The sequence below is a fragment of the Oryza brachyantha genome, chromosome 7, assembly GCF_000231095.2.
Source record: "Oryza brachyantha chromosome 7, ObraRS2, whole genome shotgun sequence".
NCBI lineage: Eukaryota > Viridiplantae > Streptophyta > Magnoliopsida > Poales > Poaceae > Oryza > Oryza brachyantha.
Genome location: NC_023169.2, coordinates 9902188 through 9925154, shown reverse-complemented (window position 1 = coordinate 9925154; position 22967 = coordinate 9902188). Strand labels below are relative to the sequence as shown.

The 22967-nt window shown below is 43.1% G+C and overlaps 2 protein-coding genes across 3 annotated transcripts; one reads left to right on the top strand and one right to left on the bottom strand.

The window, feature by feature from the left end:
• The first annotated feature begins 1695 nt into the window (after positions 1-1695).
• LOC102702112 (acyl-coenzyme A thioesterase 13-like) lies at positions 1696-4580 on the top strand. The gene is made up of 3 exons (XM_006657610.3): positions 1696-2004; positions 2113-2256; positions 4257-4580. Exons 1-3 carry the CDS (start codon positions 1771-1773, stop codon positions 4398-4400), a joined length of 522 nt encoding a protein of 173 aa, XP_006657673.1. The 5' UTR covers positions 1696-1770; the 3' UTR covers positions 4401-4580.
• A 175-nt stretch (positions 4581-4755) lies between these two features.
• LOC102710423 (E3 ubiquitin-protein ligase At4g11680-like) lies at positions 4756-14950 on the bottom strand. 2 transcript variants are annotated; one of them, XM_040525890.1, is made up of 5 exons: positions 14318-14950; positions 7821-7940; positions 7592-7724; positions 6885-7052; positions 4756-5280 (listed from the first exon to the last, which is right to left on the bottom strand). In XM_040525890.1, the coding sequence occupies exons 1-5, from the start codon at positions 14821-14823 to the stop codon at positions 5110-5112; spliced, it is 1098 nt and encodes a 365-aa protein (XP_040381824.1). In that variant the 5' UTR covers positions 14824-14950; the 3' UTR covers positions 4756-5109. The 2 variants fall into 2 exon arrangements, with proteins under 2 accessions (XP_040381824.1, XP_040381825.1); XM_040525891.1 differs by having other exon boundaries at positions 6885-7049.
• Between the last annotated feature and the right edge of the window lie 8017 nt (positions 14951-22967).

Below are 22967 nucleotides of genomic sequence, written 5' to 3'. Positions count from 1 at the left end.
ATTAATTAGCACACATAAATCTAGGCAAGACCAAAAAGTCTTATAATCTAAAACGGAACGATAATTTCGTTGTGCTAACCAGATTGTAAAATTATACGATGAGCAACTAGATGGGTTGCGAAGTAGATTAATGCTCCCACGTTGTACTCGTGGTAGATGTGGATAGACCCGGGAATTAATATCATACCCTCATTGTATGTAGCTTTTTATCTAAATTTAGTGGGGACGCCAACACAAACATCCATGTGCCTTAGATCAGTGGTGGATCTACGATTTTAGGTAATTGTACGTCCACTTAAAAAGTTATCGTATATAATATGATAATATTATTTTAGTAAATCAATAAAAATTATAAAATTAACAACATGATTGAAATATACGTGTAGATGACGTGAGACATTGTGCCGCTATGTAGGGCACTGTGTGCACCAGGACACCTTCCGCGTGAGGAACAACCGGAACGGCCGAACGGTAAGAGTACTATCTCCCTATGGGGAGAAAGTCTTGTTGATGGAATTTCCTATGTGACCTCACTGATGAACTTTCCATTGAGATAAAATAGTTAGCAAGTCTGAACTCACAAATAATTGTGTAATCCCTTTGAGGCATCGTGACCCATTTGTAACCCAATGAGATTGAAATAGGGAATCTAACGAGATCAGTCTGTACTGATTCGGATAATTATCGTCCAACCGGATCATTTTTCGAATTCAGATGACTTCCGGTCGGATAGTTCTCGAAATTTTTGGATTCGAAATCAAATTTGGATTTTTTTCTTCGGATATGAAAACGAATACGGTGAGGGTGATATCCGTTGGATTCAGAAAACGATCTGGATTTTTTTCTGGATATCTGGACTAGTGCATCAACCTTTCAATCAAATCATCTCAATCTAAAGAAGTCGATTCCGACAACCCAACCAATATTAACCTTAGCTTGTTCTTATTAATTGGCTTCAAACAGTCTTGACGTCCATCACTACACAACCGCTATGGATGTTTCTTTTTATGGTATTAGTAATCACTTATATTTAAAAATATTGATGAGTTACATACTTATATTAAAAAATAACAAGTTATATTTCTTCAATAATATGTGAAGCTTAGTTTAAGAGGTTTTTATGTTTCAATTAATATTCGTCACCATATTCATTTTGATTTGTATTCACCCCGTATTTGTATCCGATAATACTTGATTCTGTTTTCATATCCGAGTTTCTAGTTTCAATTTTAGAAAAAAAATAAAAACAAATATGATAAAACTAGTTTCTATCCGTATTTGATCTGTTTTCATCATAGTTCAGTATGTCCTCAGTTGCTAAGGCTTAGCCGTCCACACGGCCGGTGTGGCCGGATCAGTCCGTAGGCCTAGGCCACATTCACCGCTCGTTGTCCATGTGCTCGTTTATCGAACTGTTAAACGGTGTATTTTTTTATAAAAATTTTCTATAGAAAAGTTGTTTCATATTAATTTATTTTATATTTTTAATAATTAATAATTAATTAATCATGTACTAATCTATTTATACGTTTTTCGCGCCAGGTAAGCTAGCCAAGTTTCTAGTAAGATTTTTGGGCCGCTATTCTAGAATGCCAGCCTGCCTTACGTTGGGCTGGCCCAAGTCCAAGGTCCTGACTAATCAACCCAAACCGTCGCCTACCTGCAGTTAATACACTAGCGCCACTGCATTCAATTCACCCTACCCGTGCCTACCCGCCCCGCGCCGGTCGCCGGAGCAGCGAGCGACCAGCAGCTAAAGCCGACGAGGAAATGCCGCCGCCGGAGGAGCGCAGCGCGCCCTCGCCGGCGTACTCCAGTGAGTGGACGCAGCGGTTCCTCGAGCGGCTCGGCGTGGAGGGGACGCTCCCGGCCTCCCTCGACCACCCCGGCGCCTACTCCGCGCTCGTCCGCAGCGTCCTGTCCTCCGCCGCCGTCTCCGTCTCCGTCTCCGACTCCACGGCCCCGCGCGTCTCCTGCACCCTCGCCGTCTCCCCCGCCGCCGTCGTGAGCCGTCGCCGTCTCCCTCCGCTGATCGATCGTATCCCCTACCTACTGCCTCGATCGCTCTGGCTGGCTGACTGGGGGTCGGGGTGGGCGGTGCCGTGTGTGCAGAACGCGTACAACACGCTCCACGGCGGCATGGTGGCGGCCGTGGCGGAGGCCGTCGGGATGGCGTGCGCGCGCGCGGCGGTCGGCGACAAGGAGATGTTCCTCGGCGAGCTCAGCACCGCCTATCTCTCCGCCGCCCGCCTCAATGTGAGCACACCCAGATCCTGCCCGACAGGCCAACCTTTTTTTTTCTTTTTCCTTTTTAGGATTAAAAAAATGCATCGTCAAAGCGAATTTCTTGCACCTGTTGCCGCCATAAGTAAATTGCCTGCACTTGTTGAATGCTACCTGAATTGAAATTTGGGGGGAATTGATTACATTGCGAAACCTCCAATTGGGGAACTGATGCTGAATAATTTTCGCAACACATAGGCTTGTTTGCTTTAGGAACGAAATCTGAAAATAGTTAGGGGTTTGTTTGGTTGGCTATCACAGTTTGTTAAATTTAACAAGTTAAATGTGTGTACGGTTCTTTAATATATAAGACCCACGTGTCAATGACATAATAAAGGGTGGTAAACTTGCTACATATTAGCTAAAATGTGGATTTATTTTTATTAGCCAAATCTTTAACAAGTTAGCTAAAATATGCAACCTTAAAAAAATTGAGTGTCATCTAAACAGATAATAAAATGAACATCATATGATTTTGTAACTTATGTAGCACCTTTCCCATACATGTCCAGTGATATGTCTGAACCATTGCTATTTTTCATGAAAAACCTGGCTAACTACGCATATACCTGGCCAAAGAGTGCTGATGTTTCATTGTTTCATAATTCAGAGACATACTGGATTTGGATGCATCATCTTTCCTTGAAAGTATTAACCATCGACCACAAAAGATGCCGTTGTGATATGAAGGCATTATGCACAAAACATTCCTTCTTAGAATGTGTATGCACCACAAAATCTTAATTCAGTAGTATATGAAAATTGTTAAGATATGATGTGAAAAAATGAGATTAGTAGATTTTTCATTCATGTGGTTATCTTTTTAATAGTTCTGTTAGATATATGATTAAAAAAATGGTTGTTATTAAGGTAGCCCGTTCCGTTCCATGGTATCCCGTTCCAGAACAGGATGGTTCCTACGAGGTATCAAACATGATACCTTACCGGTATCAAATCAGATACCGCACAAGTACCAGTTGATCCTAGGACGGTACCAATTTTTATCATGGTGATATCAGTTGGTACCTTATCGATAGTGACTGATCGGTAAGGATTGATGCTAAAATGGTACCAACAATACTCGTTGGTAATAAGATGATACTCTGAAATAGAAATCATACCTTAAAATATCTTAATTCTAATAAAAAGATAAACTGGAAAAATGATAAAAGAACAAAAACATGCAACCCATGTAACGCATGGAGCGAGTGCTAATACTGGAAAACCATCCCGTTCCCAACAGCATGCGCGGTATTATTGTATTCTAGCATTTCCATATAGGATTGGCTACTGACTTAGTCAAAGCTCTTGTTGATATCTATTGTTTGCATATTTAGAATATTCGAAATAACATGGTGGGTGGTGACTAAATCGCTACGTATAATGGAAAGAGAACAGTGAGGAAGATCTTATTAGAGCAATGAGAGTTTTTATCAGAGCAGTGAGATCAAACCTGTCATCTTGGGAGTATATAGTACTGGTTGGAAACATCAATCATTGTACGCGTGAAATTCAAAAAACAACGTTGGTGCGCCTATCTGAGAAAGGTGTGATCTGACGCGCGGCGCAAGGAAACACACGGTGTCTTGGAGTCAACTACTAGCTCTAATTAGTACATGGTCTCATATGTCATACACACACTATGTATTGGAGTCCGTGTGCAACTGGCTATAAATTAGTAGCTCACCTCTCTTTTCTATTTCCTCTTATCTCTTTAAAATATACTTATAACTGGCTTATAGCATGCTATTGTACCTGCCCTCATAATCGTATTGCAGATTTATACCATGGCATAGGATATTGTACTGTAGCATTTCTGTTTAAAAAAATAGTTACTCTGGCAATATCCTAAACAAGAAGTAAAAAGGATCTATTCTGGAGTAACTCTTCGTTTTCAGAAACTTATCTTAAAACTTGGTGGCTTAGAGCTCAAGTGTGTATGTGCTGCTGGCCATGTCTTTTTGTTGATGCAGTCTGAAGTGGAAGTTGAAGCGCAGATACTGAGGAAGGGCAGATCTGTGGTGGTTACTGCGGTTGAGTTTAAGCTCAAGGGCACCAAGAAGCTCTGCTACTCGTCTCGAGCAACCTTCTACATCTTGCCCGTGGCGAGCCTGTAAATTACAATCGCGTGGATGTTACACGGATAGCATATCTATTTGCACAACCAGTAACTGTTTTGATGATGTACAATTAACCCATATAAATTTATGACATGTATCATTGCATATTTTCGAGCAAATTTGCAATTCATTCCCACTAAGTAGGAAATACATTACTTGCCAGCAGTATCAAATTGTTCTGATCTGAGAGGCAGCACAGGTAATGCGAATGGAATGGCCGTGTCGCTCACCGTGATAGTGTGCCTTCATAATTTCCAATGATTGCTTAAATATCATGGAACAAACGTTAAAATTTTCTTGAACAGATTGCAGACAAGGGCACCAGGCACCAAAGCAAGCAGACAGGGACATCAGGCACCAAAACGTAGAATGCGCATTTACTGCACAGCAAGGAGACAGAATGTAGCTGTCAACAAAGCTCCAATTCCACAACCAATTTTTTTACAAACCACTGCGTTTCCATGTATTTATTCAGCCCTTCCTACAAGATGTAAACGAGAATCTGGGACGCAATTGGACTAGGGAGAGAAGAATGTACATCTCTACGGGCATCAAGATTCAGGAAGCTACTAAAAACATTTCACTAAAGAGTGGATAGTGACGGAGTTGATTCCATTAACCAGCTGTGCACCACCTATACCTCGTACTTACACCTGAAGGAACCATAGCTAAAAGATAGTTGGGCAGATTGTTCGTCCTGTGCGCCCTAGACCTCTTCTGGCCCAAGGTTGCTCTTGATGATGTTGAACTTGCACAGGGGGCATGTTGCATTAATGTGAAGCCACTTGTCTATGCAGGTACAGTGGAAATGATGATTGCAGGGGAGTTCTCGAAGTTCTGCGCCATCTTCATAGGGGCACAAGCAGATGCAGCACTCCTGCATTTGATAGATATAATAATGGGTTAATGATTAATAAAATACATATCCTCTTAAAATGGCATTTTGTTTTAGCAAAGTTTGCCATCCTTAAAAATATTGGCAGTGCTCCATTTTTAAAGTCGATTTTTTCATACCCAAGATCACTGAACATCACTATGGGTGCAAGCTTTAACTACTTTCTTTTCCTCAGGTGAAAGGCAAAACAAATGAGGTGACACTTTGACTAAGCTGTAATTGCAAAGTACAATAGATGCAAATATTATTTGCTATAGTATCAAGTTGAGATTCAGAAATTAATCGCTGGTTACATATTATACTATATTACTATTATAGTTTTAACAGCAGCACAGGGCTGTCAGAATATTTGTGAACAGATATTAACATACATCTGGCTTCAATTCCACCAGCCAGTTCAGATTGCTTAATTCAGGCATACCTAATGGCCTTCATAATATCATAATCTACAGTGTTAATGTTCAACCAATTTAATTTCACATAACTCCAAATAGGACCGACAAAACTAGAGTTAGGGTAGACTAGTGCGCTCAGCTGGGATGAGTCAGACTGTTAGATTGAGGCCAAACAAAAACCCCAGTTCTAAACAAACTTACACTACGACTATGTTTAGCATCTGCAGTCTGTATAAAGCACAACAGAGATTTAGAATAATGTCATCTCCATAGCCAGTTTAACCCAGCTTCTCTAGTATACACTAGAGATTGACCAGTAATTCCAAACATGGACTCTCGTAACCTTCTCAAATCGCACACAGAGAACACTGTCCACGCTACCAGTTAGGCAGTCAGATTAGTTAACACTGGAGCATAAAATTCTCCTAAAACATTCTGGATGCATCACAAACAAAGTGAAAAGCACTACAATCAGGAAAAAAAAAATAAGACAGGTTGATCATTGCAGATAAGAATAGGTCAAAGTGGCAGCACCATTCACCAGTGCTATGCATGAGTGATAAATTTGCAGGCTAAGGAAAACTTTAGTACACACAAGTAGCTAAGACCCTGAAAAGCTATACATAAGAAAGCAGTAACAAAAGCTAAATCAAAATAATGAAAGATGCCATATAGAGCCCATTAGTATTAGATAATAAGCCAGAAATGTATCATATGAAATTAAACATGCAATAGTCATTGCATCTTCAATATTTATCCCTACAAAAGAACAAAAAAAAGGTTTCTAAATAGACAAACTCCAAAGCAAACTCTTAAGCTTTTTAAACTTGGACAAGATTTAAGCAGTATTCTATGTCTGGCAAAGCATGTGCTCATGTACAAAATATAATTAGAAAGTTTATGAACAACAGATTAGGCGTCACTCAATGCAAATTTTTCGCACAATAACAAGATTAGCTGCTAAGAAATGCTTCTATGTTATATTGTTATTTCAAAGATTAAATGAACAAATATTGAAACAACACTCTTGGTGCTGGCGTATTGAGTGGTTGCGGAATGCAGATTAGATCTCAACAGTAAACAAAAGCAACTTCCATGACATTCCAAAGTAATCATGACAAGCTGTATAGTACAAAGAACAATACAGTTATGCTACTAGAATTTCAGAGGGAAAGGGGGCTGAAAGCTTACAGCGTCCTCAGCAGAAAGAAAGCGGTCAACAGGAGGATTGGTGCCACACTCAGTCATTACTCCACCCACAGGTGCTGCGATTCCAGCAACCAGCTTGTCTGCATCACCCATTGTCCGAAATTTGAATTTGGATAGGTTGTTGATGTCCTCTTCTGATGCTCCTTCCTGCTTAAAAACAATCAGATAGTCTCAGTGCAATGAAAGTGACATGATTATATTTCCGCATGTATCAGTTCACATAGTATTTATTAGAAAAAAATATTTAGCATGTATATTCATAAAAAAAATGTTCAATATTTATGTCGAGTGGTATTGTTAACAGTTCCTGCCTTCTGAAAACCATATTTAGCATGGAACATTCATAAAAAAATGAGTGATAACTAGATTCCACAGTGAGGAAAAAAACAAAGCTACCTTTAAGAGATTTCAAAAAGATATTACTCTGAAGTAATGCTTCCTTTAAAAAAGTAAAATGATGTATTAAAGAGATGCAAACTACAGATCAAAGCAGAGTACTGTATGTGGGATATAGTAATGCTTGCCCAAAGGTCCCACCTCCCAAACAGGGCATTAGCAATTGTATTTGGAAAAAACATGGAGAAAAAGGTGGTATCTGGCATACAAAGCACACACAAGATCATATGTTCATCTAAATATCATCACAGCCATTTGAAGAATATATTTGTCCTACACAAGAACTGGCATACCTGATCAGTTACAGCATATAAGATAGCAATAATGCAAGGGAGGCAGCAACAGACAGCAATGCCAATCACACAGGCCAAGGCAACACAAAAGACAACAAAGAAAACATCGAATGCCAGAAACACAATGGAGAGCCTGCAAAATAACAAGCAAGAAGATAGCTATCTTAGACAACAGCCACTAATGTTAATACATATTATCATTCACAAGTCGCAGCTACTAGGAACATACCAGTAAAGTTGAGGAGCATCATGTGACAAATCTTGGCCACCTGCAGATATCCAGTAGAATCCAATGATCCACCATATGAAAGAAAACATTGTGTTCGCAGACTCCAGGTGCTTCACAATACTGAACAAACATATACATAAAAAGATAAATACATGTATGGCAAATAAACACAATTAAGTATAAGCATTTAAGCTAACTCCAAGTGCAGGCTTAGGGGAAATAAGAATATGACTATAGTGAACATGGCAAACAAATTACTGATATAAATCTACCGATAATAAAAGTAGTTGATTATACCCTTTTAGCATCTAATTATAACCAATAGAATATCCATACATATCAAACAATTTCAAATAGCATAAAGTCTTATTTGAATTCCACTCAACTCATTGTAATGGATGGTAAATGACTCACAAAAAACAGGGACCAAGACCCATTAGCACATAACTCTCCCATAGAGTCCACTGTCCATAGCTCAATGTACAGAAAATCAAATTCATTCTCACCCATTCAATTTGCAGTTGTCCTAAACAAACATATGCACCAATTTAATGTCTACACTATTGTAAATGCAATATTATCAACAGCACACTCAAAGATCACATAAGAACAGTTCTAAAAGTAAGAAACTAACAGAAGAGAGTAATTTAATGGAAATAAGGATGGGGAGTTGATGACATCCATGGAAGATTTGCCACATCAAATAAATTTATCGTTACAAATTCAAGAAAGGATTTAAACCATATAAGTAGATATACTACTGTTTATACCAAACTACTACAAGATGTTAACAAAATTAAATGGGAGGTAGACCGTAAACAGTAAGTACTGCAGACTGCTGAGTACTTCAAAGACAAATAAATAAAATAAATAAATAACCAACAGAATTTAGAGCTGACATGGGAGTATGGTAAATGTATCAATAAGGCCCCGTTTAGTTTGCAAAAAGATTTTGCAAAAACATCAAATCAAGTTTTTGGACATCCATTTGAAGTATTAAACGTACTCTAATTACAAAACAAATTTTAGATTTCGCATGGAAACCGCGAGACGAATCTTTTGAGTCTAATTAATCCGTCATTAATATATGTTGGCTACTATAGCACTTATAGCTAATCATGTCCTAATTAGGCTTAAAATGTTCGACGTAATCCTGCGCCTAACATGTTGTGTACTGTAGCTCGTCATTTTTGTTAGGGTTTTCCTTTTTTACTTTGTTGCATGAGCACGGCTGCATGTTGCAGAACGTGACCATCGTGAGTTCTGGCCACGAATGTGTCCGGGGCGCGTCTTTAGCAGTAGACCGCGCCATTACTCTGATGTGTGGGATGGCACACGTCGCACGGAGGGATGGCGCGCATGGCGGAGGCCTCAACGGTTTTTCCCGGTTTTTCAGTTTTTCAGTTTGCATGTAATTTGCTTTAAGTATGTGAACGAAGATCACAGAAAAGCTGCAAGAGTTTGCAAGCAGCACCAAAGTTCTTTGTGTCGAATACCTTGCGAAGTTACTGTTCATCGTCTTCTACCTCCAGCCGCTTGTCAGTTTGAGCATTTCGCTGGGTTTCGGCTGACATTTGGTATCAGAGCCATGTCGGCTCCTACCGGTGATCATTCCCGGACGCCTGGTCGCACCGGCCGGCGTCACTCGCCGTCTCCACCGCGTCAGCGCGGACGACAACTCGTCGTGCAGCGGGTTGTCAAGGAGGGCGGCTCGGCATCCTACCCCACGCTCACACGCTAGAACTACTCCGACTGGGCAGTGTTGATGAGGGTGAGCCTGCAGGCCCAGGGCCTGTGGGACGCCGTCGACACTAGCGATGTTCCGTTTGCCGAGGATCGCCAAGCACTCGCAGCCATCCTGCAAGCCATGCCGTTGGACATGCTCCGGCCACTTGCTGAGAAGGACAACGCGAAGGACGCCTGGGATATGCTGAAGGCAATGCGTGTGGGCGCCGATCGCGTGCGTAGCGCCTCCAACAAACTTTTGAGTCCATGCGATTCAAGAGTGGGGAGCTCGTGGAAGATTTCAGCCTTCGTCTACAAGGCATCGTAAGTGATCTTCGCCTGCTGGGTGAGGACATCTCCGAGGAGACTATCGTCCGCAAGCTTCTTCGCGTCATGCCGAAAAGGTATCGCCAAATCGCCATGTCCATTGAAACGCTAATTGATCTCCGCACTCTGTCGATTGAGGACCTCACTGGACGGTGCACACCGTCGAGGACTATGGGGACACTGATGAGGAGGACGAAGGCCAGGCTCTGTTCACTGAGAAGGAGTGGGGGGCTCGGACCAACAAAGGCGCAGCTGCAGTGACGGTCGCGGACATGACGGAGCGAGCGGCAACTCGAAGTCATCCAGCAACCAGGGTGGCGGCCGCGACGTGTCGAAAGACAAGTGTCGCTACTGCGGCAAGTTAGGCCATTGGGCTAAGGATTGTCGCAAGGCCAAGCGCGACCGCGAGAAGCTGGAACATGCTAACTTGCTCGTGGCTGAACCGCAGAAGCAGGTCGACGGCAATGACGAGCCAACACTGCTGATGGCGCAGGTTTGAGAGCTCGCAGCCGCACCTGAACCCGAGCTTGTCAATGGCTTGGTGAACTTGATCGAGGAGCGTGCCCACGCGTCCCTCCGTGATGAGGGAGAACTGGTCGACGCCGACTGGATCCTAGACACGGGCGCCTCCAACCACATGACCGGCGAACGCGAGGCCTTCTCCGACCTCAACACATCCGTGCATGGCACGGTCAAGTTCGACGATGCCTCGCGTGTTCAGATCGAGGGCCGCGGCACCATACTGTTCGCCTGCAAGAACGGCAACCACTGCGCTCACCGGCGTCTACTTCATTCCCAAGCTGCGCAGCAACATGATCAGCCTCGGTCAGCTCAACGAGGTTCGCTGCAAGACAGAGATCAAGAACGGCGTCCTCACCCTGCGTGACCCGCGGCGTCGCCTCCTATGCCGTGTTCGCCGGGGAGCTGGACGCCTCTACATGCTCCGTGTCGAGATCGCGCAACCAGTGTCCCTTGCGTCACGTAGCACGGAGGATGCCTGGATCTGGCACGCCAGGTTCGGTCACCTCAACTTCGACTCCCTTGTGGGCACTTGCCACCCGCGGCATGGCACGTGGGCTGCCCGAGCTGGAGCGCGTCAGGCAGGTCTGTGACGGCTGCCTGATTGGCAAACAGCGGCGAGCTCCCTTCCCCACGACAGCGGCTTTCCGAGCCGCAAACCGGCTCGACTTGGTGCATGGCGACATATGCGGCCCGATCACCCCCTCCACGCATGGCGGTAAAAAATGCTTTCTCCTGCTTATCGACGACATGTCTCACTATATGTGGTTGTTTCTGCTGGAAAACAAGAGCAAGGCTCCCGCTACGATCAAGCGCTTCAAGGCGGGCGTGGAGGTTGAGACCGGCAGCAAGCTGCGGGTTCTGCGAACCGATCGCGGGGGAGAATTCACTTCCGTCAAGTTCGGGCTATACTGCGCCGACGAGGGAGTCACTCGGCACCTGACGGCGTCGTACTCTCCCTAGCAAAATGGCGTTGTGGAACGCCGCAACCAGACCGTGGTTGCCATGGCCAGGTGCATGATAAAGGCCAAGATGATGCCCAGCAAGTTCTGGGGGGAGGCGGTGACCACCGCCGTTTACATTCTCAACAGGTCGCCGACAAAGAGTTTTCCTGACAAGACCCCCTATGAAGCTTGGCATGGTCGAACACCTGCTGTGCACTACTTCAAGACTTTTGGCTGTGTCGTCCACGTGAAGGAGGTGAAGCCACATCTCAAGAAACTTGATGATCGCAGCAAAGCAATGGTTTTTCTTGGTTATGAACCAGGGACCAAAGGCTATCGGGTTTATGATCCGGTGAGCAAGCGCGTCGCTGTCACCCGCAACGCCATCTTCGACGAGGAAGCTGCATGGCCGTGGGAGGCATCAGCTGAGCCGGCGGCAACTGCGACCAACGACATGTTCACAGTCTACTACAAAGTGGCCACAAGTGCCACACCGACAAGCCCGGCGATAACCACTGAAGCCACGCCCTCGGCATCGCCCGTGCCGCCATCGCCTCTCACGCAATTTTCTCCAGGAACACCAGCGATCGAGTTCGTGTCTCCACCCGACGACACTCCGGATGTCGACGACACGAACGACGCGCCGCGTCGCTACCGAACCGTGGCGAACATCTACGACATGACGGCGCCGGTGGAACTCGAATTGGACGAGCTTCACCTGGCAGCCGCCGAGGAGCCATCAAGCCTCGCTGAAGCTGAACATGATGAACACTGGCGGCGCGCGATGCAGGAGGAGATCAAGTCAATCCAAGAAAACAACACGTGGACCCTCACCGAGCTACCCGCCGGCAAGCGGCCTCAAGTGGGTGTATAAGTTAAAGAAGGACGAGAACGGTGTCGTCGTCAGGCACAAGGCGCGTCTCGTGGCGAAGGGCTACGTGCAACGGCACGGGATCGATTTCGACGAGGTGTTGTCGCACGCATGGAGTTCGTGCGTCTCCTCGTTGTCGTGGCTCACTTCGGGTGGACGGTGCACCACATGGACGTCAAGTCAGCGTTCTTGAACAGGGAGCTGGAAGAAGAGGTCTACGTGACGCAACCGCCCGGCTTCACCGATGACAAGCATCCCAACCAGGTTCTGCGCCTGCACCGTGCTTTGTATGGTCTTCGTCAAGCCCCGCGCGCCTGGAATGCGAAGCTGGATGCCAGCCTGCATGATCTAGGCTTCAAGCGAAGCACAACCGAACACGCGGTATACACGCGCGGCGAGGGAAGTCGACGGCTAATTGTCGGCGTCTACGTCGACGACCTCGTCATCACTAGCGAGAATACTGAAGAAATTCAGGTTTTCAAGGGGGAGATGCACTCTCTCTTTCGCATGAGGGATCTTGGATTGCTCAGCTACTACCTCGACATCGAGGTGCATCAATGCAAGGACGGCATCACCATCAACCAGGCCGCCTACGCACGGAAGCTGCTCAAGGTTGGTGGTTTGGCGGACTGCAACTCGACTTGTGTTCCGATGGAACCCAGGTTGAAGCTGACGAAGAGCAGCGATAGGCCAGCCGTCGACGCCACTTTGTATCGCAGCCTTGTCGGCAGCCTGCGGTACCTGGTTCACACAGCCCAATATTGCTTTCGCCATCGGCTACGTCAGCCGATTCATGGAGTCCCCGCACGATGACCACTTCGCGACGGTGAAGCACATTCTGCGCTACATAGCAGGTACGGTTAACTATGGTTGCCAGTTTGCAAGATCAGAGGAAAAGGGAATGCACTTGCTGGGATTCTCTGACAGCGACTTGGGGGGAGATGTGGATGATCGGAAGAGCACGTCAGGAGTACTATTTTTTCTTGGTACCAGCCCGATCGCATGGCAGTCTCAAAAGCAGAAGGTGGTGGCCCTTTCCTCATGTGAAGCTGAATATATCACTGCTACTAGTGCGGCTTGTCTTGGCATTTGGCTGGCACGATTGCTGGCAGAAGTGCTGGGCACTGATCCGGAGATGGCCATCCTCAAGGTGGATAACAAATCAGCAATTTCTCTGTGCAAGAATCCTGTGTTCCATGACAGGAGTAAGCATATCGACACAAGGTATCATTTTATCAGGGAATGCATAGAGGAGAAGAAGATTGAGGTTGAGTTCATTCCTTCGGACGAACAGGTGGCAGACATCCTAACAAAGCCACTCGGACGCATCAAATTTCAGAATTTTCGCGACAAGGCGGGCGTCATTCAGATCACCACACGGCAGCAGGATTAGGGGGAGATTGTTCGACGTAATCCTGCGCCTAACATGTTGTGTACTGTAGCTCGTCATTTTTGTTAGGGTTTTCCTTTTTTACTTTGTTGCATGAGCACGGCTGCATATTGCAAAACGTGAGCGTCGTGAGTTCTGGCCACGAATGTGTCCAGGGCGCATCCTTAGCAGTAGACCGCGCCATTACTCTGATGTGTGGGATGGCACACGTCGCACGGAGGGATGGCGCGCATGGCGGAGGCCTCAACGGCTTTCCCCGGTTTTTCAGTTTTTCAGTTTGCATGTAATTTGCTTTAAGTATGTGAATGAAGATCATAGAAAAGCTGCAAGAGTTTGCACGCAGCACCAAAGTTCTTTGTGTCGAATACCTTGCGAAGTTACTATTCATCGTCTTCTACCTCCAGCCACTTGTCAGTTTGAGCATTCACTGGGTTTCGGCTGACATAAAAGATTCATCTCACGATTTACCGCATAACTGTGTAATTAGTTTTAATGTTCATGTATATTTAATACTTTATTTAGGTGTTCAAAGATTCGATGCGATGTTTTCGCGAAAAGTTTTTACGAACTAAACGGGGCCTAAATTAAGCCCATCCATCCAACATGCAAAAAACTGTTACATGGAATTTATTTCAGAGTCACGTACAGCGCTATATGCTTTTAATAACACATCTACTAGGATCTATTATAGAGTTTGGGGCTAATCCGAGCAAACCCTCACCTGAGCCTGAAATCCCCATCACCCGCAGCCCCCTGATCCAGCCCAGCGCCGCCGCCGCGCACCTCCCGGCGACGCCTGTACTCGACGGTGACGCAGAGGACGTGGAAGAGGCACTGGAGCACGTACCCGGCGAGCCAGAGGCGGAGCGGCACGGAGGGTGCCTCGTCGAGCGACGCGGCGAGCACCGCGGCCGCGACGGCGACGAAGGCGAGGTTCCAGAGCACGTCGAGCACGACGACGGGCTTGGAGTAGGCCCAGTCGGTCTGGCGCTCCTCGAGGTGCTCCGCCGCCGTCTCCCGCACCGCGACGGACGGCTCCCGCATGAGCCGCCTGCTCCCCGTGCGGCCGAGGAACCGCGCCGCGCCGCGGAGCCCCGGCAGCAGCCCTCCCCCGCCGCCGCCGGCGCCGCCGCGGCGGTCGGGGGACGCCTGGGGAGGGAGGAGGAGGGGCGAGGAGGAGGAGGACGGGGAGGCGTCGCCGGAGCGCGGCGGCGAGGTGGACGCCATGGCGGGGAATGGAACCCTAGTTAGCCCAGCCCTGCCCGGCTCGTGGGGGAAACTTCTCCTCTCTCTCTCTCCTGATCTCGAATCCTCTTTGATACGGAAATCGGTTGGATTTGGTCGTGTGCTCTCGAGTTTTGGGGGAGGGGGGGGTTCGGGAGTTTTGGCTTGCTTGGCCCTTGGAGTCGTTGCTGTTTAATTCCCATTTAGCCCCTTGTTCTTTCCCAAATTTATTCACATTGAGCCATCCCATTTGTTCTCCACTCTTTGACTGGGTTCGGCAGTTGGTATGGCTAGCTATCTGACACGAAAAAAATAGTAATAGATTAGTACATAATTAATTAATTATTAAAAATATAAAATAGATTAGTATATTTTTAAAATAACTTTTTTATAGAAAATTTTTATAACGAAATACATCATTTATGGTTTGGAAATCGTGTGCGCGAAAAATAAGAGGTTTAGATAACTTATCCCTGGAGAACGTAGCCTCTGTTTCGAGAGTTTACCTTACCGCCGGAGGGGTAGGAACCGACCGCCAACAGAGGCACGATAATGGATACCGCGGAAACCGCGATAAATATAAATTCAAAATTAACGAAAACCATACGGTTTTGCATAAAAACTGCGCAGTTTGTTGAGAAAATAATTCGCAGTGCAATCTAAGGTTAAAAATAGAAAAAAATCAGAAAATAGCGTAAGATTATAAAAATAATAGGAAATACTACCTCCGTGTTTGATTATAAGACTTTTTTGGTTTGACTAAGTTCATCCATGTATCTATATATGTGTTTTAGATTTGTGTCTAGATTCATTAGCACATAAATAAATCTAGATAATGCCAAAAAGTCTTATAATATGAAATGGAGAGAATAAGTAATAAGATATGTAATTGAACTCAGCTATGACATATTATTTAAAAAAATCAGCATCACCTCTATTAAACTACAGACATTGCAGCGATTATATATATGACAATTGATAATTGGATAATTAATATATATATATATATATGACAATTCACATAGTAACCAACACCTACAATTTTAATCTTTACTACAACATTTTTCCTGCATAGTACAAATATATGCCTACAAATAATCACGTACTAACTAACAACTCTATTTTACATTATTTTTCCTATGAGCTTTTCCCTAAAAATTATTATTACACATGAAAGTCGCTGCAAATTTAAATACATCTATTGTTTTTCTGCACTGCAAATCATATAAATATAAAGATGGCTGCATAATTTTAGGCTGTGAAAACAAAGTCAGCAATGAATGTTGCAACTTGGAAGAGAGTTTGGGTGTAAACTTGCACGCTCAGCTTCTGGCTCTGTTTGCGTTACCGTGGTTACCGCCACCGTAACCGCGGTAACCGCGCCCTCCACAGAGGCACGGCTTCGGTTAGCCGCGGTAACCGAATTTAAATTTAAGGAGAATTTAAAAAATTTGAGAAAATTTAATGAAAAAAATATATGTTGTATATGTTGATATATAGTGTAGTTTTGTTAAATAAATTAATGAAAAAATGTATTCCCGGCATAATTAAAAATCATAAACGAGTATTTCGGGAAACAAAAAAGAAATAGCCTATTACAAGTAATATTTCATAGGAAGATGGTCAAAAATATTTTGTGTTGAGTCATTATTAATTTACACTAGACACTAAGGTACATAATGTTAAAATACAAATATACAACGATGGATATATAGAAAATATATATAGAAAAAAATTATATGTGCATATTAGTACATATATAATAGTTTTATTTGTAATAATAGGTAGTAAGTATAATTGTGACGCAACAATCAAAATGAAGTTGTTGTTATTTGTTATTGTGTGAATTATTTGGTGAAAAGTAATATGACGGTGTATGTTTGTATGTTGCAATATCAAGAATTTAGAAAATATCATATGAAAATTTTCTTGTTTTCCCTATAACATATCCTATTTTTCCTATGTCATAAATATAGTCACAAAATATTTTCCTATTTTTCATTTTTTTTTTTAGATTTTTTAAAGTTTTTTCTTGCATTTGACATCACATCCACGGTTTTCTCGCGGTAACCACGGTTTCGGCTAAAAAACCACGCATGAAGCCACGGTAACCACCGTTCTCATATGTTATTCCAGCAAATAGTTACAGCGGTTACTGCGCGGTAAACAGCCAAAACCGCGTGAGTTTAAATTTGAATTTTTTGGATTCAAATTTATCACGGTTTTTGCGGTTACCGTGTAGAATCCACAGGAGTATGGTGCCGCGGTTTTAATGGCTTACACGGTAAGGGGACCCTGGCGAGTAGATAGGTGTTCTCTGCCTGCATGAGAGCGACTGGTGTTTAAAAAGTATAATGATCGATCTGGACTGTTAGGTGCAACGGTATTATCACGTGGCAGGGGGTTGGGAACAGCACGCAAACGCATGTACGCAACGATAGTTTCACGAGCACACACAAAATCAATTTATTTTTTGCGGCGTATTTCACTTGTCTCTGCAACCCATTCCTAGTTTTTTTTAATATATGTTGTTACAACTACCACGGTTTTAAAATATATCATTACTATTGATATATTTAAAGTCATATCATCATTTTTCTTTTGTTTTTTGGATATATGTTACTCCTTCAGAAGAGTTTCCTTTTTTTATATAAATTACCCATATCTTATTTGTCCATCCCCTCCTCTCCATATGTCCAACCACATCCTTTCTCTCCTCGAGCATCCAAGTAGTTTTGGTCCATATCACTTTTCGGATATATATGCAAGAGGCCAGTGATATCCAAATCTCTAACCGTATCCTGGCCATATCCTCATCCCTCCCATGTTCATTCTCCCCCCACATTCCCATCCTCATGTCCTGCCACAACTTTTGCTAAGGAAAATTGTTGCCTTCATCTCGATCAGTTAGCGTGTCTTCATTTGTCTACCATCTAGGAACACTGGTCTCTCTGTCAGATGAAGCTGGCTCTATGTTTGGCGCATATCTTCCATGAGTCATGGCCACTCGTCATCTTCGACAAATCAACAGATCCACCGCCACATACTTACCCTTATCGAGCTGTCACCCTGGTGCGCGTAGCCATGATATTGCACGACATGAACCATAGTAATAATAATGATATATTTTTGTTAAAGATATGATTCAAATTATTAACTATAATGTATTTGGATTATATTACTAGTTTTCTTCTATGTTTCTTCTAACCGTTTTCTACTTGGAGTGGGAGTAGAATTAGTTTCCTAATATGATTCTGTCAGCTTTTTCCTATTAGGACTCCTTGATTTTTCCATATATATACCTCTTAGCTGCACGGGAAGGGTGCGACAGCCCGATGTATTCCCCTGCTATTGTAATCATCACCTCATAGTGGTTATTGCCGATTGACGCCCGTGGTTTTTCCCCGTAAGGGTTTTCACGTTAAATCTGCTTTCTTGGTTATCTGGTCAATTTCCCTAACAAGTGGTATCAAAGCTATTCGATTTGTTCTTCGGTCAACACTTTTATCCAACGGGCAGAGATTGTCCCGTTCGTTGTCGTGCGTTTCAGCCGGCCGCGTCGTCGTCATGCATCTCCTGTCACGGCACAGCAGCAGCAATCGTCGATTCTCCTCGAGGACGGCCACCAGCCACAGTACCAAGGCAGCCGCCCCGTCCGTCCCTGCATCGGCTGCACACATCAGCCAAGCAAGAACAGTGTGTTGCACGCGCAGCAAGACACTGCAGCAGCAAGCAGCATCGTTGGTTTTTATCCTGCTGCACCAAGGTGTGGATTGCATGTGCTTGTGCCCTAATTTTCATCTGGCCAGAAGATTTTCTTTCTCTGTTGAACCTATCATATTTTGATCTGTAATTTTTCTCGAACGTGTCTACCAGAAATAGACATTGAGAAGTTTGATAGCAAGATCAATTTTAGCATATGTCAGGTTCAGATGAAAGTTTTCTTCTACAAGCTAGTGTTTGGAAGGGAAAAACCATTCACCGAGAAGATTTTGGTTGTTCCCATTTATCACTTTGATCAAATCTACCAAGAGATTTTAATACTTCGTTTTGCTATTTTGTTGGGTTCCTCCAATTTATACCAACAATTTCAGGATTTGATCCTACGGCGAGTTTTGAAGTATTATTCAATGCTCTTGTTTTGATTGCGTGATTCCAGAGGAACTGCTATGAGCACATGACCAATTTTTCATGAGGTTTATCAGGAGATTCAAGTACTTCGTTTTGGTTCGCATCTCTGTTGGGTTCCACCAATTTATACTAACAGGTTTAGGGTTTTATTCCCATTGCGAATTTGAAGTATGATATTCTGCTCCTGTTCAAAACAAGCGAGGTTCTCGTTGTCCTCAAGTTTGGTTCATGCTTATTATAGTCCAAAAGACTATTTGCCGCAAGGTGATTTTCACATGAGGTTTCTGGTGATTTATGATTTTTATGCTATAAAGGAATTCGTCTCAAGGTGGAGATTGTTAGAGATATGATCCGAATTATTAACTATAATGTATTTGGATTATATTACTAGTTTTCTACTAGGTTTCTTCTAACCGTTTCCTACTTGGAGTGGGAGTAGAATTAGTTTCCTAATATGATTCTGTCAGCTTTTTCCTATTAGGACTCCTTAATTTTTCCATAATATATATATATATATATATATGTGTGTATATATATATGTATATATATATATATGTATATATATATATCCCTTGTAAGCTGCACGGGAAGGGTGCGACAGCTCGATGTATTCCTCTGCTATTGTAATCATCACCTCATAGTGGTTATTGCCGATTGACGCCCGTGATTTTTCCACGTAAGGGTTTCCACGTTAAATCTGCTTTCTCGGTTATCTGGCCAATTTTCCTAACAATTTTAAAATTGAGAAAGTTATAATGACATGGACCCAATTCATCTTTTTTTTATCAGTGTGATTTTACACGGCAGTATATATATATATATATATATATATATATATATATATATATATATATATGCGCACGCGCGTGACATGGACCCAATTCTTCATTATTTTTCTAAAAAAAAGTGGGTGAAGTAAACATGCCATAATCTCCCCTTTCTGCACACGGCCACAACCGTACACACGTAAACAAACAAAACGGACTGGTGCAAGGACTAGCCAACTTAAGACACAAATCTCTTTTTTTCTGCATTCTTTCTTTCTCAGAATCATCTTCATAACTCGCTATCGCAACGCGCGTAAAAATCGATTAGTTTGACAAGAACACGCTGTCTCTTTCATTCTTTCAAAGGTTACTTAGAAAACAATAGGATACTCTCTCTGTTTCATTTTATAATTTTTTTCTAATTGATTGGGTTTATCTAAATTTATCTATTAAACAATTCATATATATATATATATATATATATATATATATATATATATATATATATTCTTCGTTCTCTTGAAACCATTCAAATGAGAACGTAAATCCAAGATATAGACTAAAGTACGTAATTTTACTCATATCAGAGTAAGCTACACACTTGAATGGTTTTAAGAGAATGAAGCACATAATTAGTCTTGAGCAGTGGTATCGTAAAAAAAAGGGCAAGTTCCACGTAGGTGGGGACGTATTGTGATTATCATCTGCTAAAACGGAAAAAAAATTAGGTGCGCGAGGGGCTCACCCCCCAGCCCCCCGCACTCCACGTCTCGGTGGCAGACATGTGCGCACTCCATGGATTGGCGCTCGGCTCCCCATCGCACACGATGGACAGATTGAAGCATCTTGCGGCACGGCCCCCCCTCGCACCCGGCTCCCAATCGCACACAGCGGCTCGCCCATCGCCCGCGTCGGCTCGCCCATCACGTGTTTTTCTCTCCCAGTGCGATCACGTCCATCGAGTCATCTCCAGATCGTATCCTCGGCCATGGCGGAAGGGTGGCGCAGCGAAGCCCTAGCCGGTGACGGCAATGGTGATATCAGTGGAGATAAACGAGCGGTAGTTCACATCGTGGTGCCCGAGGCGAAAACCGACGCGGCGAAGCCCTACCCGGCGACGTCGATGGAAGCCCTACTAGAACGCATGAACACTGCTCTATCGTCGTCGGTCCTCATGTAATTGCTACCGCTGCTCCTCGTTTGATCATGATCATCGGACCAGATGGCTGATTGGTCATCAATGGCTAGCCACTCTGAAGACCACAATACTAGACCACATGATCTCTCCCTGTTGTAGATTACATGCTTCATCTATAAATGATGTTGTTGGTGGCAATCATGGAGAAGTGGACAACAAATAACACATGTTGAATCAGTGGAGAATGAAGTACCTAATGAGGTAAAAAGTATGAGTAACAGACTTGACATAATATATATTGTTTTGTTTGTTATAGTATACATTTAATTGATAATTCATATGTACATGAGGTGGTTGATAAATCTGGACAAAAATTGATCACACCTAAAGTTGGAATGACTTTTGAATTCGAGGAAAAGGCTTATGAGATGTACAACACCTATACTGGACAAGTTGGGTTCAGTGTTAGAAAGAGCAAGACGAAGCACCTCCAAGATGGTAGTTTATGTTAGAAACATCTAGTTTGCAGTAGCTAAGGATATCGAGAAAATGAGTCATCACAAAATGATATTACAAGGACCGGTTGTGATGCTCGTATTCAGTTTAGTATCAACAAAGAGAGGGTTTGGACAGTGCAAAAAGTCGTACTGGAGCACAACCATTATCTTGCTAGTCCAAATAAATCACATAAGTTGAGGTCCTAGCGAGAAGTTACAGTGGCAGATAGAAAATTAATTGGACAGATACGACGGGCTGGAATGAAGCCAATCCAAGTTTTTGATTTCATGAAGGAGCAGTATGGAGGGGAAGACAAAATACCATTTTCTAAGTTGGATTGCTATAATGAGATTGGTCGCGAGCGCAGACAGTAGTTAGAAGCCAATGATGCACAAACATTATCTGAATATCTGAGAAATAAACAGCTATAGGATCCTACATTTTTTATGAGGTTCAAGTAGATGGTTAGTCTATCATGAATTACAAATGCTTTGGTGATCTTGTGTGCTTTGACACCACATTTCAAACCAATAAGTTTGAAATACCTTTTGCTCCGATTCTTGGCACGAACCATCACAAGCAAACAATAATTTTTAGGTGTGCACTTATATTCAATGAGACTATTGAACCATTTGTTTGGCTCTTTGAGACCTTTCTAACAACAGTGTCTAGCACCCAAGCACAATTTTCATAGATCAAGATGCGGCAATGGCAGCAACAATTGCTTATGTATTCCCAAATACAACCCATCGTCTTTGTTTGTAGCATATTTGCCTAAATACTGCTAAACATCTTGGTCATGTAATTCATGCATCGGAAAACAAGTCAGATAACCAGTTCTGGGTAGATTTCAGAAGATGTATCTACGAAGATAGGGAAGGGATTTACTCCACACAAAAATGACATGAATTGTTGGCTAAATACAACCTGAAGAATAACTTTTGGATGGAAAACCTATATGCTTGGAGGGCAAAATGGGTTGCGGTATACCATGACTCTCTTACAGCAGACATGAACTTGACCCAAAGTAGTGAAGGTATGAATAATGTCTTCAAGAAAAGATTTCATAGGAAACTGGGTCTTTCAGAACTCCTCGTAGAATGTAAGAACGTTGCAGTTAGTCTAAGGTCAAATGAGTTGGATGCTAATTTTAAGTCACGTCGAAAGACCCCAGTTTCCTACATTCCAAATCCACCTGTGTTGAAAACTGCAGTTGAATCATATACAAGGAGAATGTATTCAGAGTTTGAGAAAGAATTTAAAAAACAATTTGCATTGTCTTGTGAATTGTTGCAAGCTGCGGGGACAAACTCCACATTCTTTGTTAAGTATATGCAATCTGGTCGTGGAGCAACAGTAATATTAAATATAGAAGATTCAACCATTACGTGCTCTTGCCAGATGTTTGAATGCATAGGTATGTTTATTATTATCTTACATGTTGCTTAAATTGTATTTTATATCATTTAATATAGGTTGTTTAAACTAGCAACTATATCTTACAGGTTTATTGTGCAAACATGCTCTTAGAGTCTACAATATGAATGGCGTATACAATTTGCCATCACAATATATACTGCCTAGATGGACAAAATATGCTAAAAGTGGATTTT